This window comes from Panthera tigris, chromosome D1, assembly GCF_018350195.1.
Source record: "Panthera tigris isolate Pti1 chromosome D1, P.tigris_Pti1_mat1.1, whole genome shotgun sequence".
In the NCBI taxonomy this organism is placed as follows: Eukaryota; Metazoa; Chordata; class Mammalia; order Carnivora; family Felidae; genus Panthera; species Panthera tigris.
In genome coordinates this window covers 99,564,676-99,583,133 of record NC_056669.1, presented here as the reverse complement: position 1 = coordinate 99,583,133, position 18,458 = coordinate 99,564,676, and the positions used below count along the sequence as shown (strand labels likewise).

General features: G+C 37.8%; 1 protein-coding gene across 1 annotated transcript; it reads right to left on the bottom strand.

Annotated features, from left to right (window-relative positions):
- Positions 1 to 430: 430 nt before the first annotated feature.
- LOC102968038 (olfactory receptor 4A47-like) lies at positions 431 to 1,348 on the bottom strand. Its single transcript, XM_007095404.3, has one exon. It carries the CDS (start codon positions 1,346 to 1,348, stop codon positions 431 to 433), a length of 918 nt encoding a protein of 305 aa, XP_007095466.2.
- Between the last annotated feature and the right edge of the window lie 17,110 nt (positions 1,349 to 18,458).

The following is an 18,458-nucleotide window of genomic DNA, read 5'->3' as shown; positions in this document are numbered from 1 at the left end:
GATCCATACTTTAAGTATTAATATGGGTTGTCTCTGTATGGAAGGAATGAACCAAAGGTGTATGTCCCATTTCTGAAATATGTAATGAGCACTATGATTTCTGAAAGTGAACACTTATGTAAGAGCGAAAAGTGAAAAATGTCCACTAACAAAAATAAATTTATAGCATTAACTATAGCATAACTGATCACATAGAACTTAAACCTATAGTTTCAATAGAGACATTTTATATGCAAAAGCTACACATCTACTTTCGTAAGAACTTATGAAAATCTTAGAACTATATTTTGACCACCGCAAGTACTTACATTTTAAATGCTTTTCATCATGCACAACTTTAAACCTGAGGAGGAACTTACTATCAATAAATAATTCTTTACTGTATGGAGCAACTCTTCACTGAAAAGAGGTGATACATTTCTCTTCTGCCTCATTTTCTTCCTCTGGTCCAGAGCTTTTCCATGGCATTTTTCATCTCTCCATTTCTCAGAGTATAGATTAAGGGGTTCAACATAGGAGTCATAACTGTGTAAAATACAGTCAAGGATTTATCAATGGGTAATGTAAAAGGAGGTCTCACATACATGAAGATGCAGGGGACAAAGAAGAGGACCACCACTGTAATGTGGGAGCCACAGGTGGATAAGGCTTTGTGCCTGCCTTCCTGACTAAGGTTCTTCAGAGAATGCAGAATGACCCCATAGGAGATGAGCAACACTGTAAAGATGACCACACAGATTGCCCCATCATTGGCAACCACAGTGAGGCCAATAATGTAAGTGTCAGTGCAGGCAAGTTTTAATAATGGGTACATGTCACAGATGAAGTGGTCAATGACATTGGGACCACAGAAGGGAAGGTTGTAAACAAAGACAAGGTGAACAACAGCATGCAGAAAACCTCCAACCCAGGCCAACAGCAGCAACAGAACACACACCCGTTGATTCATGATGGTCAAATAATGCAAGGGTTTGCAGATGGCCACATAGCGGTCATAGGCCATGGCCACCAGGAGTAAAATCTCTGAGCCACCAAACAAGTGCCCTAGAAAGAGCTGGGACATGCAAGCTTGGAAGGAAATGGTTTTCTTCTCACAGAGTAAGTCTATAATCATATTTGGAGTGACTGTAGTAGAATACACAGCATCCATAAATGATAAGTAACCAAGAAAGAAATACATAGGGGAATCCAGGGTTGGGCTGACCACCACGGTCACCACAATGAGGAGGTTGCCCACCATTGTCACAATGTAGATGAGCAAGAACACAACAAATAATATTTTCTGACCTTGGAGGCTCTGAGTGAGCCCCAAGAGGACAAACTCAGTCACATTGATCCTATGTTCCATATGTCCTTTTGCATGTCCTTATTTCAGAGTTCAGGACAAAATTAGTCACAAATGTAATTATTATTAGTGACTTCCTGCAGCCTTAAAAGAATCTGTTTGTTCATTCAACAAATATGAATTGTAATTTATTATCTTCCAGTACCCTCAGACATTCCAAGAATTCAAGGCTGATTAAAAAACATGCTTAGTAAGCTCAGCAATCTGCAGACCAATAGACAGACAAGAAATTAAAGACATATGTGGGAAAAAACATATTAAAAAAAATAGTTTGCTGCAACCAGCTTTCCATCTGGAAGTTAGTATAATTGTATCTATAGCAGATTCTACATATAACATTTTTTAATGGACTAAGGTTTAATATAAAACTAAAGCAAGATTTATATTTACTACCCAGTTAATAAAAGAAATGACTGGCTATGTTCAAGAATCCTTTCAACTAATAAATGAAATCCCAAATTGATGTATTTTACAATTTCAAAACATCTTAAGGATTTAAAAAGGATATCATAACATCAATAGACAAAAGTACTTAGGGAAAAGATTTACATTTTAGAAGACATACACAGAGTTAATGTCAAAATGAACACAGAACTCTAAGCATTTAAATAAAGGACAAATGAATCAATGGCAAAGTTAGTAAATCATAAAAACAAGTAATAAAAGGATTGGCCAACACAGGTATGCTCTCATGCTGAAACTCACTTATGAACAGAAACACAGGAACTGAAGTAACACTTGGGTAATGAAATTGTTACTTGGACGCTTCAAAATCACTCTTTCAAGACGTGTGGTTGCTACATCATCCTCTAAACTTTCACAGATTAGCAAGCAATGTTCAGAGAACATATCAGTTGAAACTATCCTTAGATTTACAAGGATCTGCCCATTAAAATATCCCTAAATATTACACCTGAAACTAATGTGCAGAAACACTGATGTTAGAGGAAGAAAATTTATTCTGGATCTTGGTATATGAAAATAACCAAAAGAATATTACAGAACTGAGTCAATCCTCATATATGTTAGTAATCACAAAGAATGTCTAACATGGATGATTATCAGAACCACACAGAGGAACTTTTAAAGGACTGTGAATTCCCTCACGACCAAAATCGAAAATGTAAAGCCTAGGCTGCAATCTTACATCTAATTACCCTTCCTGGGTTACCTGCATACTAAGACAGCCGTTCAGTTCAACGTGTGGGTTGTAGTCCATTCGTCCTTGTCTTTGGTACACGGGTGCCACCTCTGTGCACACAAAGCAGGAAAACAAACGCACCATCACTGGACCTTGAACCATTTCCGTGTAAACAAGGCTTTCCATGCTCTCAGAAAGCCATTCATTCCAGTCTTTCAGAAAAAGGCTACCTCTTAATTGCTGGGTTTTTCAAAATGACTACAAAGTCCTGTAACCTAATCAAGTTTCACTCTTGACTGGGATAAAAGAGACCCCAAGTCTTCATTGTTGGCAGAATTTGTCCTAACAACAAATGAATGTTACACCAACATTGTGAGGTTACACAAAAGGGAGGGCTCAGCTGTATGGGAGAGAAAATTGTGATTTGTTTAAACAAAGATTTTTATATGGTTTGGTTTTTATGTCAATATAAGTAAAATAGTGAAATATCCTTGACCCTCACAAGGGTCAATCAATCAATTATACTGACCTGTCTTCACAAAGTACAGTTAAATTTTGGATTCCCTGAATGATGGAGAATAACTTAATATACACGCTTAATCATGTTCTAAGTCCATTCTTTCAAGTCCTGAAAGAGCCAGTTGTGTGAACAGTGATTTAAACACTCTCTGAGGTCAAGACAAAGGTCTGTAAACACTTTATCTGGGGATGGACTACAATACATATGCATGAGTCATTCAGTTGGTACATCTCCAAGAGTGATGCTTTCCTAATTAAATTCATTGGGACCTTCTTCTAACTTTGATCTCCAGAGATGCCACCTGCATCTCCAGAGATTCCAGCAGGATAATCACATGTACAACAGGACTTCCAGAAACATGCCCTCTGGGGGTGGGATGCAGGGAAATCACAAAAGAACAGCTTGAGATGGAATCATCAAAAGGGAAATGTCCAGTATGGCCAGAAATAAAATACATGAGAACTCTCTTCTTTAAAGCATGACTTTCAAAATAGGCAAAGCTATATCAGTTAGCTTTAAGCTACATCTTTGCACACTGGCACCTGCACTGACTTCCAGAAGACGATGAATTTCAGAACAAGACATTTAAACTAGTCTTGGGGCGCCTGGGTGGCTCAGTCAGTTAAGCGTCCAACTTCCGCTCAGGTCATGACCTCGTGGTTTGTGAGTTTGAGCCCCGCATCGGGCTCTGTGCTGATAGCTCAGAACCTGCACTTGCTTTAGTCTCGCTCTCTCTCCCTCTCTCTCTCTCTCTCTCTCTCTCTCTCTCTCTGTCTCTCTTAAAAATAATAAAACATTGGGGCACCTGGGTGGCTCAGTCAGTTAATCGTTCGACTTCAGCCCAGGTGATCATCTCATGGTCTGTGAGTTCAAGCCCTGGATCAGGCTCTGTGATGACAGCTCAGAGCCTGCTTCAGATTCTGTGTCTTCCTCTCTCCCTGCCCCTCTCAAGGTCATGCCCTGTCTCTCTCTCAAGAATAAATAAAAATGTTAAAAATGTTTTTTAATTTAAACTTGTCTCAAATGTAGATAAAGCAAGCTTCCCCCAGAAAAGGAAGAGTTTGTCACATAGTGGCACAGAGGCAAGTTGATAACATCTGTGTTAGTAAGGGAGGAGGGATGGAGAAAAGAGTGTGGGGCGATTCCAGTATCTCTGAGTGCTCAGGAAATGCTCACAGAAATGGGCATTACAGGAGCCCAGAAAACAATTGGCAAAGCATTTCAATGGACTGATGTCACAGACTTTGAGTCTGGAGTTCTCTCTTGCCCAGCAAGAGAGCAGATGCAGAATTGAATATAAGAGAGGCTAATGTCAGGGAAGAGATAAGAGCCCTGAGTAAGGATCCTTGCTCCGTATTTACTGGATCAGGAGGCTTACAAACATGATGGACGTGCAGAATGAAACATGTGAGACAATGAAACAGTGATCATTAACTCAAGTGTGTGAGAGAAAGGGGGTTTCAAAGATATATGGTGTTAGGGGTTTGGCTCAATACAAGACAAAATCCTGGCAAGGAGCAGATAGCTGTTTACAGCAGGCACCAGGTACTGGGTCTGTTCATCTTAACTTGCCTAGGGGATAGGACAGATAGAGCATGCTACCTCAGGGTCAACAAGTCACTCTTTTTTTTTTTTTTTTTTTTTTTTTTTTTTGCTAAATAGCTCCAGGCAATTTCACCCTGCTATGGCAGTCTATTTCCCTGTTTCCCTATTCTGGACGCTTTCGTCCTGTGGAAGGAGCTTTTGCTCAAAGCTTTAGTTTTATGCTGAGGCACTTTTGCCTGTTTACTGATTCTCGGATACTTCTGGCCTAAGCCTTGTTAACCTATTGGTGCAAGCTCAGGGAATTCCTAAACGTATGTCCCACAGATTTAAATCATCCAGAATATATATAACAAAGTTCACCTGGGAATTGATAAGAACAATATAACAATGTTTCCTAATTATTTACAAATTAAGCAACATAAGTATGAATTACCATGGATTAAAGAAGAAATATCAGTGAATAGTTTTTTAAATAAATTTTAAGCAGAGATAATGAGAGATGTGTGTGTGTGTGTGTGTGTGTGTGTGTGTGTGTGTGTGTACTGGATACAGCTTAAGGAGTGCTTAGAAAGAAATGTATAGTTTTAATAGAAGTATTATAAGACAAGAGATATTACAGAAATGAAGTAAGCTTACTAGAAACCTAAATAATGGAAAAGCAAAATAAACACAAAGAACATTGTAGAATGGAAATAGTAAATAAAAGAAAAAATGCAAAGAGAAATTAATTAAATAGAAATTAGCATAGTATTAAAATAGAACAGAGAAAATCTATAAATCCAGGAATTGGTTCCTTGAAAGATTCATAAATTGATGTTCCTAGCAAAATGGATTAAGATAAACTAAGAGAAAAAAGAGATCAAAATCAGAATGAACGGAGAGTCATTACTGCATTCTACTGACATGTAAAAGATAAAAAAAGAATACCATAAATGGATTTACGTTGGTAAACTTGCCAATTTAGAAAGTGGACAACTTCTACGAAAGAAACAACTTGCAGGTGTTGACCATGGTAAGTTCTTTATAGATTTTGGAACCTAACCCTTTATATGATATGTCATTTACAAATATCTTCTCCCATTCTGTCGGTTGCCTTTTAGTTCTGTTGATTGTTTCCTTTGCAGTGCAGAAGCTTTTTATCTTGTTGAGGTCCCAATAGTTCATTTTGCTTTTATTTACCTTGTCTTTGGAGACATGGAAAGTAAGAAGTTGCTGTGGCTGAGGTCAAAGAGATCGATGCCTGTTTTCTCCTCTAAGATTTTGATGGTTTCCTGTCTCACATTTAGGTCTTTCATCCACTTTGAGTTTATTTTTGTATATGGTGTAAGAACGTGGCCCAGTGTCATTCATCTGCACGTTGCTATCCAGTTCTCCCAGCACCATTTGCGAAAGAGACTGTCTTTTGTCCATTGGAGACTCTTTCCTGCTTTGTCAAAGATTAGTTGGCCATACATTTCTGAGTCTGCTTCTTAGTTCTTTATTCTATTCCACTGACTATGTGCATAGGTTTTTGCCAATACCATACTGTCTTGATGATTACAGCTTTGTAGTACAGGCTAAAGTCCAGGATCGTGATGCCTGCAGCACTGGTCTTCTTTTTCAGGACTGCTTTGGCTATTTAGGCTCTTTTGTGGTTCCATACAAATTTTGGGATTGTGTTTTCTAGCTCTGAGAAGAACGCTGGTGCTATTTTGATAGGGATTGCATTGGATGTGTACATTGATTTGTGTAGTATTGACATTTTAACAATATTTGTTCTTCCTATCCAGGAGCATGGAATGTTTCTCCATTTCTTTGTGTCTTCTTCCAATTTCTTTCACACATTTTCTATAGTTTTCAGAGTACAGACCTTTTACCTCTTTGGTTAGGTTTATTCCTAGGTATCTTATGGTTCTTGGTGCAACTGTAAATGGATAGATTCCTTCATTTCTATTTATGTTGCTTCATTATTAGTGTATAGAAATGCAACCGATTTCTGAACACTGATTTTATATCCTGCGAATTTGCTGAAATCATGTATGAGTTCTAGCAGTTTTGCAGTGGGTTCTTTTGGGGTTTCCATATAGAGTATTATGTCATCTGTGAAAAGTGAAAATTTGACTTCTTCTTGCCCACTTTGGATGCCTTTTATTTCATTTTGTTGTCTTCTCATGCTAGGACTTCCAACACTATGTTAAACAACACCGGTGAGACTAGACATCCGTGTTATGTTCCTGGTCTCAGGGGGAAAGCTCTCAGGTTTTCCCCCATTGAGGATGATATTAGCTGTGGGCCTTTCATATGTGGCTTTTACGATGTTAAGGTATGTTCTTTCTGTCCCGACTTTCTTGAGCGTTCTTATTAAGAAGAGATCCTGTATTTTGTCAACTGCTTTTTCTGAGTCTATTGACAGGATCATGTGGTTCCTATCCTTTCTTCTATTAATGTCACGTATCACATTGACAGATTTGCAAATATCGAATGAGCCCTGCAGCTCATTGACACTCATATTACACTAAAATCACAGGCAAGAAAAGAAAAAATATATAAATTACTTTATCAAATTTAAGAACTTCTGTACATGAAAGGACACTATTAACAGAAAAAAGACAACTCACAGATGAGAGAAAATATTGACAAATTTTATAGCTGATAAGGTGTTAGAATCCAGAATACATAACATATTTCTTCATCTCAAAAATATACACATCAAAACACCATATTGATTAAAAATGAGCAAAGGATGCAATAAAATTTGAGGTCAGCCATAAGAAAATATATGGAAAGACCTCAGGACAATGGTGGTTAAAGAACATCCTGCTAACGAATGAATGGTTAACCAGGAAATTAAAGAAGAAATTAAAAATACATGAAAACAAATGCAGATGAAAATATCACAGTCCAAAATTTTGGGACACAGCCAGGGAAGTCTTAAGAGGGATGTACATTACAATTCAGGCCTCTCTTAAGAAGCAATAATGGTTCCAAATATACTACATAACCTTACACCTAAAGGAGATCGAAGAGGAACAACAAATAAAGCCTAAAGCTAGCAGAAGAAGGGAAATAATAATTAGACTAGAAACAAATGATATAGCAAAAACAACAACGACAAAACAGTAAAACATATCAACAAAGCTAAGAGCTGGTTCTTAGAGGGAATTAAAAAAATTGATAAGCCCCTAGCCATACTTCTTAACAGTAAAAGAGGAAGGTCTCAAATAGACAAAATCATGAATGAAAGAGGAGAGATCACAATCAATACCACAGAAATACAAACAATTAGAAGAGAATACTACGAAAAATTATGTGCCAAGAAACTGGGAAATCTGGAAGAAATGGACATCTTCTGAAAAATTCACAAACTACCAAAACCGAAACAGAGAGAAACAGAAAATGTGAACAGACCTATAACCAACAAATAAATGGATTCAGCAATCAAAATCTCCCAAAAAAGATGCCTGGGCCAGATGTCTTCACAGAAGAATTCCACCGGATATTTAAGAAGAGTTAATACCTTCTCAAACTGTTCCAACAAATATAAATATAAGGAAAATATCCAAAAAATTTTTTGAGGCCCGCATTACCTTGATTCCAAAACCAGATAAAGACCCCACTAAAAGGGAGAATTATAAGTCAATATCCCTGATGAACATGGATGCAAAAATTCTCAACAAGATACTAGCAAATTTAATACACCAGTGCATTAAAGGAATTATTTCCCAAAATCAAATGGGATGTATTCCTCAGATTCAGGGTTGTTTCAATATTCACAAATCAATCAACATGATAATAAAAGGAAGGATAAGAACCATATGATCTAGTCAATAGATGCAGAAAAAATATTTGACAAAATACAACATCCATTCTTGATAAAAGCCATTAACAAAGTAGGGATAGATGGAACACACCTCAACATCATAAAGGCCATATGCTAAAGACTCACAGCTATCATCATCCTCAGTGGGGAAACACTGACAGTCTTTTCCCAATGGTCAGGAATAAGCCAACAATATCCACTCTCTCCATTAGTATTTAAGATAGTACTGGAAGTCTTAGCCTCAACAATAAGACATAAAAAGTAACAAAAAACATCCAATCAGCAAGGAAGAAGTCAAAATTTCATCATTTGCAGACAACATGCAGATGACACTATTTTCTACATAAGGTTTCTATGCAGAAAACCCAATGTGCACCAAAAAATCACGAGAACTATTACATGAATTCAGGAGAGTCGCAGGATATAAAATCAACATGCAGAAATGTGTTGCATTTATATACACCAATAGTGGAGCAGCAGAAAAGGAAATCAAGGAATCAATCCCATTTACAAGTGGACCAAAAATAATACGATACCTATGACTAAACCCAAGTAAAGAGGTGAAAGTGCTATACTCTGGGGGTGCTGGGGTGGCTCAATTGGCTGAGCCTCTGACTCTTGATTTTGGCTTAGATCATGATCAAACAGCTTGTGGGATCAAGTACACCCTCAGGCTCTGCACTAACAACATAGATCCTGCTTGGGATTCCCTTTCTCTGCCCCTCCCCAGCATTTGTGTGCTCGCTCTCTCTCTCTCTCTCACTCTCTCTCCCTCCCTCCCTCCATCTCCATCTCCATCTCCATCTCCATCTCCATCTCTATCTCTTATTCTCTATCTCTATCTCAAAGTAAATAAACATTAAAAAATAAAAGATCTATACTCTGAAAACTATAGAACACTGATGAAAGAAATTGAAGAGGACACAAAAAAATGCAAAAGCATCCCATGGTTATGGATTGGAAGAACAAACAGTGTTAAAATGTCTATATTACCCAAAGCAACCCACACCTTTAATGCAATCCCTATCAAAATAACACCAGCATGTTTTACAGAGCTAAAACAGACAATCCTAAAATTTGTATGGAATCACAAAAGACCCTAAGTAGCCAAAGAAATCTTGAAAACGTAAAACAAAACTGGAGACATTACAATTCCAGAATTCAAGCTATACTAAAAGCTGTAGTCATCAAGACAGTATGGTACTGCTACAAAAATAGATACATATATCAATGGAACAGAGTAGAAAACCCAGAAATCGACCCACAACTATATGGTCAACTAGTCTTTGACAAAGCAGGGAAGAATAGCCAATGGAAAAAGGACAGTCTCTTCAAAAAAATGGTGTTGGAAAAACTGGAAGGCAACAAGAAGAATGAACCTGGACCACCTTCTTACACCACACACAAAACTGAATTCAAAATGGATGAAAGACCTATGTGAGACAGGAAACCATCAAAATGCTAGGTGGGAACAGAGTCAACAACCTGTTTGACCTCAGCCACAACAACTTCCTACTAGTCATGTCACCGAAGGCACGGGAAACAAAAGCAAACATGAACTATTAGGACTTTATCAAGATAAAAAGCTTCTGCACAGTCATGGAAACAATCAACAAAACCAAAAGGCAACCTACAGAATGGGAGAAGATATTTGCAAATAACATATCAGTTAGTATCCAAAATCCATAAAGAACTTCTAAAACTCTACACCCAAAAAACAAATAACCCAGTTACAAAATGGGGAAAAGACATGCATCGACATTTTTCCAAAGAAACATCCAGATGGCTAGCAGACACATGAAAAGATGCTCAACATCACTCGTCATCAAGGAAACACAAATCAAAACCATGACAAGATACCACCTCAAACCAGTCAAAATGGCTAAAATCAGAAACACAAGAAACAGAAAGTGTTGGCGAGGATGTGGTGAAATGGGTAGCCTCATGCATTGTTGGTGGGAATGCAAACTGGTGCAGTCTCAATGGAAAACAAAAGGTTCTTCTCAAAATGTTAAAAATAGGACTACCCTATAATCCAGGAATCACACTACTGGGTATTTACCCCAAAATACAGAAACACTAATTCAAAGGGATACATGCACTCCTATGTTTATTGCAGCATTATTTACAATAGCCAAATAGTGGAAGCAGCCCAAGTGTCCATCAATAAATGAATGGATAAACAAATACTGTAGGTGTGTCTATGTGTGTGTGTGTGTGTGTGTGTGTACATATGCATGATGCAATATTAATCAGGCACAAAAAGAAAGAAATCTTGCCATTTGCAATAATATAGATGGATCTAGAGAGTATAATACTAAGTAAAGTAACTCAGTCAGAGAAAGAGAAATACCATATGATTTCACTCATATGTGGAATTTAAGAAACAAAATAAATGAGCAAAGGAAAAAGAGAGTGAGCAGAACCAAGAAACAGACTCTTAACTATAGGAACAAACTGGTGTTTACCAGAGATGGGCAGGAAGATAGGTGAAACAGGTAATGGGGATTAAAGAGTACTCTTCTCATGATGACCACTGAGTAATGTATAGAAACATTGAATCAGTATCTTGAACACCTGAAACTAATATAACAATGTCCTTTAACCATACTGGAATTAAAATGAAAAACTTAATTTAAAAAAGTAAGATTCAGGAAACTATGCAATACTTAAAATTGTTTTAATAATAAAGGCAAGGAACATGAAACTCCCTTGCTTGGAGTACTTAGAATGCTTTTTGTAAAGGCCATACAGGCTCCCCATAGGCAAAGGTCCCAGCAGACCCTGGAGTGCAGCCATGTTTGCTGATATTTGGACAGAGTCGCCAGACAGTGATAAAACTCTGCAGGGAGGTACCACCTGGCAGGCAGACAGCTTGGACGATGACATTGTAGAGGCAGGGAGTGGACAGAGTGAGACAAATGAGGGGTGCTTGATTAGAGGCCAGTGAGAGCATGAAGTTCCTGTGCCAGAAACTAGGGAGTTTGGTGAAGCCATTTCTACCTCTCCCATGTAGGTGCATACACGCACGTGCAAAAAAATGCCACACTTCTCTACACTGGTAAGCTAAGCAGCGCCACCTAGTGGAGAATGGAGACATCACACCAAGCCCCACCCAACTGTGCCCTCCAAGCACATCTCCTAGAATCAGCACAAGGACACCACCTGTTTAGTGTACAAACTATAGAAAACTTCATAATTTCAGTTCAAGGGAAAACTGGATGTAACTTCATAACAGTTTTATTCTGTTTGCTACTTCATTTACTCATTCTCTTTGCTTCTGTTTTTGCTTAAACTGGTTTCTTTTTTTCTATCTTTTCTTCATTTGTGGATGGAGATAGAAAAAAGGTTTTTTATTTTTTAAAATTGTTTATTCCATTTTTTAATTTCTTTTTTTATATTTTATGATACAATTTTTTAATTTTAAATTTTTTCTTACTTTTTTTTCTTCTCTTTCCCTTTTTTTCTCTGTTCTATCAACCTGCCTTCAACAAGGAAACAAAAACACACCTAGGATCTAGCTTTCCTTATTTGAATTTTGTTTTGTTTCTAATTTTTTAATTTTAATTTTTAGTTTATTAATTTTTCTCTCCCTCCAAAATAACAAAATGAAAGAATGCACCCCAAAACAAAGCACAGGAAGAAATCACAGCCAGGAGCTTAATCATTACAGATATAAAAAGTATTTCTGAACCGGAATTTAGAATCATGATAATAAGTATACTACTTGGGGTTGAAAAAAGCATAGAAATCCCTCTCTGCAGACATAAAAAAATAGAATCTAGTCAGGATGAAATTCAAAACGCTATAACTCAGATACAATCTTCAATAGATGCCACAATGGCAAGAATGGAAGAAGCAGAGCAGCGAATCAGTGATTTATAAGATAAAAATATGGAGAATAATGAAGCAGAAAAAAAAAGAAGGAAACAAAGGCAAAGATCATGGTACAAGACTTAAAGAACTCAGTGACTTATTAAAAAATGAATAACATCCAAATCATAAGTGTACCAGAAGGTGAAGTGAGAGAGAAAAGGGGGCAGAAGGTAAATGGGAGCAAATTACAGTGGAAAACTTACTAATCTGGGGAAGGACAGAGATTCAAAATCCAGAAGTACAAAGAACTCCCATTAGATTAAAAAAAAAAACAAAAAACAAAAAACGACTATCACTAAGGCATATCATGGTCAAATTCACAAAATACTCAGGCAAGGAAACAATCATGAAAGCAGCAAGGGAAAACAAGTCCTTAACCTATAAGGGAAGACAGATCAGGTTTGCAGCAGACCTACCCACAGAAACTTGGCAGGCCAGAAAGGAGTGGCAGGATATATTCAACGTGCTGAATCAGAAAAATATGCAGCCAAGAATTCTTTATCCAGCAAGGCTGTCATTCAAATAGGAGAGATAAAGCGTTTCCCAGACAAACAAAAACTAAAGGAGTTTGTGACCACTAAACCAGCCCTGCAAGAAAGGATAAGGGGGTCACTTTGAGTAGAGAAAGGGCACAACAAAACAAAAAAAGACCAAAAGCAAAAAAGATTAGAAAGGACCAGAGAACACCACCAGAAAAACCAACTCAACAGGAAACACAATGGTGCTAAATTCATATATTTCTGTACTCACTCCAAACGTCAATGGACTAAATGCTCCATTTAAAAGACACAGGGTATCAAAATGGACAAGAAAATAAGACCCATCTGTATGCTGCTTACAACAGACTCATTTTAAACCTAAAGCCACCTACAGATGAAAGGTAAGGGGATGGAGAATCATCTATCATGCTAATGGTCATCAAAATACAGCTGGTGTAGTCATACTTATAACAGACCAACTAGATTTGAAAATAAAGATTGTAACAAGAGATTAACAAGAGACTTCATTGTAGTTAAGAGGTCTATCCACCAAGAAAATCTAACAATTTTAAATATTTACGCCCCCAATGTAGAACCCAAAAAATATATGTATAAATTAATCACAAACATAAACTCATTGATAATAATACCATAATAGTAGGACACTCCAAGCATCCAATTTAGAGCAATGGACATTGCTCATCATCTAAGCAGAAAACCAACAAGGAAACAATGGCTTTCAATGACACACTGGACCACATTGACTTAACAGATATATTCAGAATATTTCATTCTACATCAGAATACACATTCTTCTCAAGTGTACATGGAACATTCTCCAGAATAGATTATATACTGGGTCAAAAATTAGCCCTCAAAAAGTACAAAACGATTGAGATCATATGTTGCATATTTTCAGACCATACTATGAAACTCAAAAACAAGCAGGAGAAAAAATTGGAAAGACCACGAATACTTGGAGATTAAAGAACATCATACTAAAGAATGAATGGGGAGGCACCTGGGTGGCTAGTCAATTAAGCGTCCGACCTCAGCTCAGGTCATGATCTCGTGGTTTGTGAGTTCGAGCCCCACGTCAGGCTCTGGACTGACAGCTCAGAGCCTGGAGCCTGCTTCAGATTCTGTGTCTCCCTTTCTCTCTGTCCCTCCCCCACTCACGCTTTGTCTAACTCTGTCTTTCAAACAATGAATAAACGTTAAAAAATTTAAAAAACATTTAGAAAAAGAAGAATGAATAGGTTAACCAAGACACTAAAGAGGAAATTAAAAATTACATGGAATCCAATGAAAATGAAAGCACGACAGCGTAAAATCTCTGGGGTGCAGCAAAGGTGGTCTCAAGAGGGAAATATATATTACTCCAGGCCTTCTTAAAAAAAGGAAGAAAGATCTCAATAACACAACCTAACCTTACACCTAAAAGAGCTGTACAAAGAACAGCAAATAAAGCCCCAAACAAGCAGAAGACAGAATAAGAAAGAACAGAGCAGAAATCGGTGATATCGAAATAAAACAAAACACAACAAAACAAACAACATAAAGAAAAAAAAAACAGTAGAACAGATCAATGAAACCAGGAGCTCATTCTTTGAGAGAATAACAAAATTGATAAAACCCTAGCCACATTGATCAAAAAGAAAAGGAAAGGACACAAATAAATAAAATCATGAATTAAAGAGGAGAGATCACAACCAACACTTCAGAAACACAAAAAGTAATAGGTGAATATTAAGAGAAATTATGTACCACCAAAACATGGGAAATCTGAAAGAAATGGATACATTCCTAGAAACATATAAACTACCAAAACTGAAACAGGAAGAAATAGAAAATTTCAACACACCCATAACCAGTAAAGAAATTGAATCAGTTATCAAAAATCTCCCAACAAACCAGAGGCCAGGGATGGATGGCTCCCCAGGGGAATTCTACCAAACATTTAAAGAACTCTTAACACCTATTCTTTTGAATATCTATTTCAAAATATAGAAACGGTAGGAAAACTTCCAAACTCATTCTACAAGGTCAGCATTACCTTGATTCCAAAACCAGACAAAGACCCCACTAAAAAGGAGAACTACAGACCGATTTCTCTGATGAACATGGATGCAAAACTTCTCAACAAAATACTAGCAAACCGAATCCAACAATACAGTCAAAGAATTATTCACCAGGATCAAGTGGGATTTATTCCTGGGATGCAAGTCTGGTTCAATATCCACAAATCAATGTGATACATCACATTAATAAAAGAAAGAATAAGAGCCACATGATCCTCTCAACAGATGCCGAAAAAACATTTGACAAAATTCAGAATCTCTTGATAAGTACCCTCAAGAAAGTAAAGATACAAGGATCATACCTCAAGATCATAAAAGCCATATATGAAAGACCACTGCGAATATCCTCAATGGGGAAAAACTGAGAGATTTTCCCCTAAGGTCAGGAACAGAACAAGGATTTCCACTCTCACCCCTGCTATTTAACATAATGTTGGATGTCCTAGCCTCAGCAATCGGACCCCACAAAGAACTAAAATGTACCTAAATCAGCAAGGAGGAAGTCAAACTTTCACTCTTTGCAGATGACATGATATTATATGTGGAAATCCCAAAAAAGATTTCACCAAGAAACTGCTAGAACTGACACACGAATTCAGCAAAGTTGCAGGATATAAAATCAATGTCCAGAAATCGGTTGCATCATTTCTTCAATACGAAGCAACAGAAAGAGAAATCAAGGAACTGATCCCATTTGTGATTGCACCAAACCCCGCAAAATACCTAGGAATAAACCTAACCAAAGAGGTGAAAAATCGATACACTGAAAACTATAGAAAGCTAATGAAAGACATTGAAGAAGACACATGCACATGCACATACACGCGCACGCACACACACACATACACACACACAAAGGAAAAATATTCCATGCTCATGGATTGAAAGAACAAATATTTTTTAATGTCGATATTATCCAAAACAAACTACATATTCAATGCAATCCTTTTCCAAATAACACCAGGATTGTTCAAGAGCTAGAACAAATAATCCTAATTTGCATGAAACCAGAAAAGACCCCAAATAGCCAAAGCAATCCTGAAAAAGAAAACCAAAGCTGGAGGCATCACAATCCCAGACTTTAGCCTGTACTACAAAGCCGTAATCATCACGACAGTATGATACTGGCACAAAAACACACACTTAGATCAATGGAACAGAATAGAGAACCCAGAAATGGACCCACAAATGTATGGCCAACTAATCTTTGACAAAGCAGGGAAGAATATCCAATGGAGAAAAACAGTCCCTTCAGCAAATGGTGCGGGCAAAACTGGACAGCGACATGCAGAAGAATGAACCTGGACCACTTTCTTATGTCATACACAAAAATTAACTCCAAATTGGTGAAACACTGATAATAAGACAGGAAGCCATCAAAAGCCTAGAAGAAACAAAAGGCATTGAACTCTCTGACCTCAGCTGCAGCAACAACTTAATGACATTTCTGTGGGGGTAAGGGAAACAAAAGCAAAAATGAACTATTGGGACCTCATCAAGATAAAAGCTTCTGCACAACAAAGGGAACAAGCAACAACACTAAAAGGCAACTGACGGAATTGGAGAAGATATTTACAACTGACACATCAGATAAAAGGTTAGTATCCAAACTCTATAAAGAACTTACCCAACTCAACACCCAATACAAATAATCCAGTGAAGAAATGGGCAGAAGACACGAATAGACACTTTTCCAAAGAAGATTTCCAGATGGCTAATAGACACATGAAGATGCTTAACGTCACTCATCATCAGAGAAATACAAATCAAAACCACAAAGAGATACCACCTCACACCTGTCAAAATGGTTAAAATTAACAACTTAGGAAACAACAGATGTTGGCGAGAATGCGGAGAAAGGGGAACACTTTTGCACTGTTGGTGGGAATGCAAAATCGTGCCACAATTTGAAAACCCTATAGAGGTTCCTCAAAAAATTAAAAATAGAACTCTACTACAACCCAGGAAATTGCACTACTAAGTATTTATCCAAAGGATACAAAAATACTGATTCGAAGGTTCACATGCACTCCAATTTTCTAACAGTATCCAAAGTATGGAAAGAGCCCAAATGTCCATCAACTGCTGAATAGATAAAGAAGACGTGGCAAGATATACATATAGATATAGATATATAGATATATATACAATGGAATATTACTCGGTGATCAAAAAGAATGAAACCTTACTATTTGCAGCAATGTGGTGGGAACTAGTGTATTATGCTAAGCAAAATAAGTCCGTCAGAGAAAGACAAATATCACCTGATTTCACTCAGATGTGGGATTTAAGAAACAAAGCAGATGAACATAGGTGAAGGGAAGGAAGAATAAGATAAAAATGGAGAGGGAGGCGAACCATAAGATACTCTTCAATACAGAGAACAAAGTGAGGGTCGCTGGAGGGGAGGTGCGTGGAGAGATGGGCTAAATGGGTGATGAGCATTAAGGAGGGCACTTGTTGGGATGAACACTGGGTGTTATATGTAAGTGATGTATCACTAAATTCCACTCCTGAAACTATTACACTATGTGCTAACCAACTTATACTTAAATTTTAAAAGTCTGACTATCCTGACTGTGGTCCTACATTTAACTGGATAGGGAGAGGGACCGGTGGGTTCTTTCCAGTCACCATTTCCAAGCCACTTTGAATATGAATGAAGCTGCCCTGAATCCTGTAGACCCCTCAGTTATCAGTTGAATACCACAGAGGGACTCCAGTCCATGCCACATGAAGCAGAAAAAATACCCAGCTAACCTCTGCCAGAATTGCTGGTCCACAAGACTGTGAGGCAAATTTAAATGGCTGTGGCTTTAAGTCACAACATTTCAAAGTCTTATACCATGTAGCAAAAGATAACCAGAGCAAAGAGTGGAAGCTGGAACTGTGGTGCTTCCATAACAGAAATGTAAAGTACATGGCATTGACCCCGGCCCCAGGAGTTGCTGGGAGCTGTAAGGGCTTTGAGGCATCTGTAGGTAAAGCTTTGTTGAAGGACAGGGTGGACTGTGCTTGGAGGCTGAAGAGAAAGTGACTCATGTTACCAAGTGCTAGCAAAGTTTGGTAATACCCTCACCTGTAGTAGTGTGGAAAATAGGAACAGGTGGGGGAGCAGGTGGATTTGACTTTGATTTCCAAGCATAATACTGAATATGCCAGCTGGTTCCTCAGCCGTGTATGATATGTTGAAGGATGGGTAACGAGAGGTGAGGGGTGCCTAGGTGGCTGTCAGTTGAGAATCTGACTCTTGGTTTCAGCTCAGGTCATGATCTTATGGTTTTGTGAACTTGAGCCCCATGTTGAGTCTTGGAATTCTCTCTCTCCCTCTCTCTCTCTGCCCCTCCCCAACTCATGGTGTCTCTGTCTCTCTCAAAATCAATAAATTAACCTCAAAAAAAGAGATAGAGAGGTGAGTTAAAAGCTTGACTGTTCTCAAGTTCTCCAGCAGAATTCAGAAGAAACATGTAAGGAGTCAAGACCTGCTGGGTTCTGGCATAAAGCTGGTTCTCATCCATAGCATCTCCAAAGAGCAAAAAAGCTCTCAGAGTAAGAAATGGCACCAGAAGAAAAATCATCTCAGTGTTGTAGATGTAAGACCCTAGTGAGACTTCGGAAAGATTTAAGGTGTGTCTCATAAATTCTCTTAACTAGGTTGTCCACCTCCAAAAC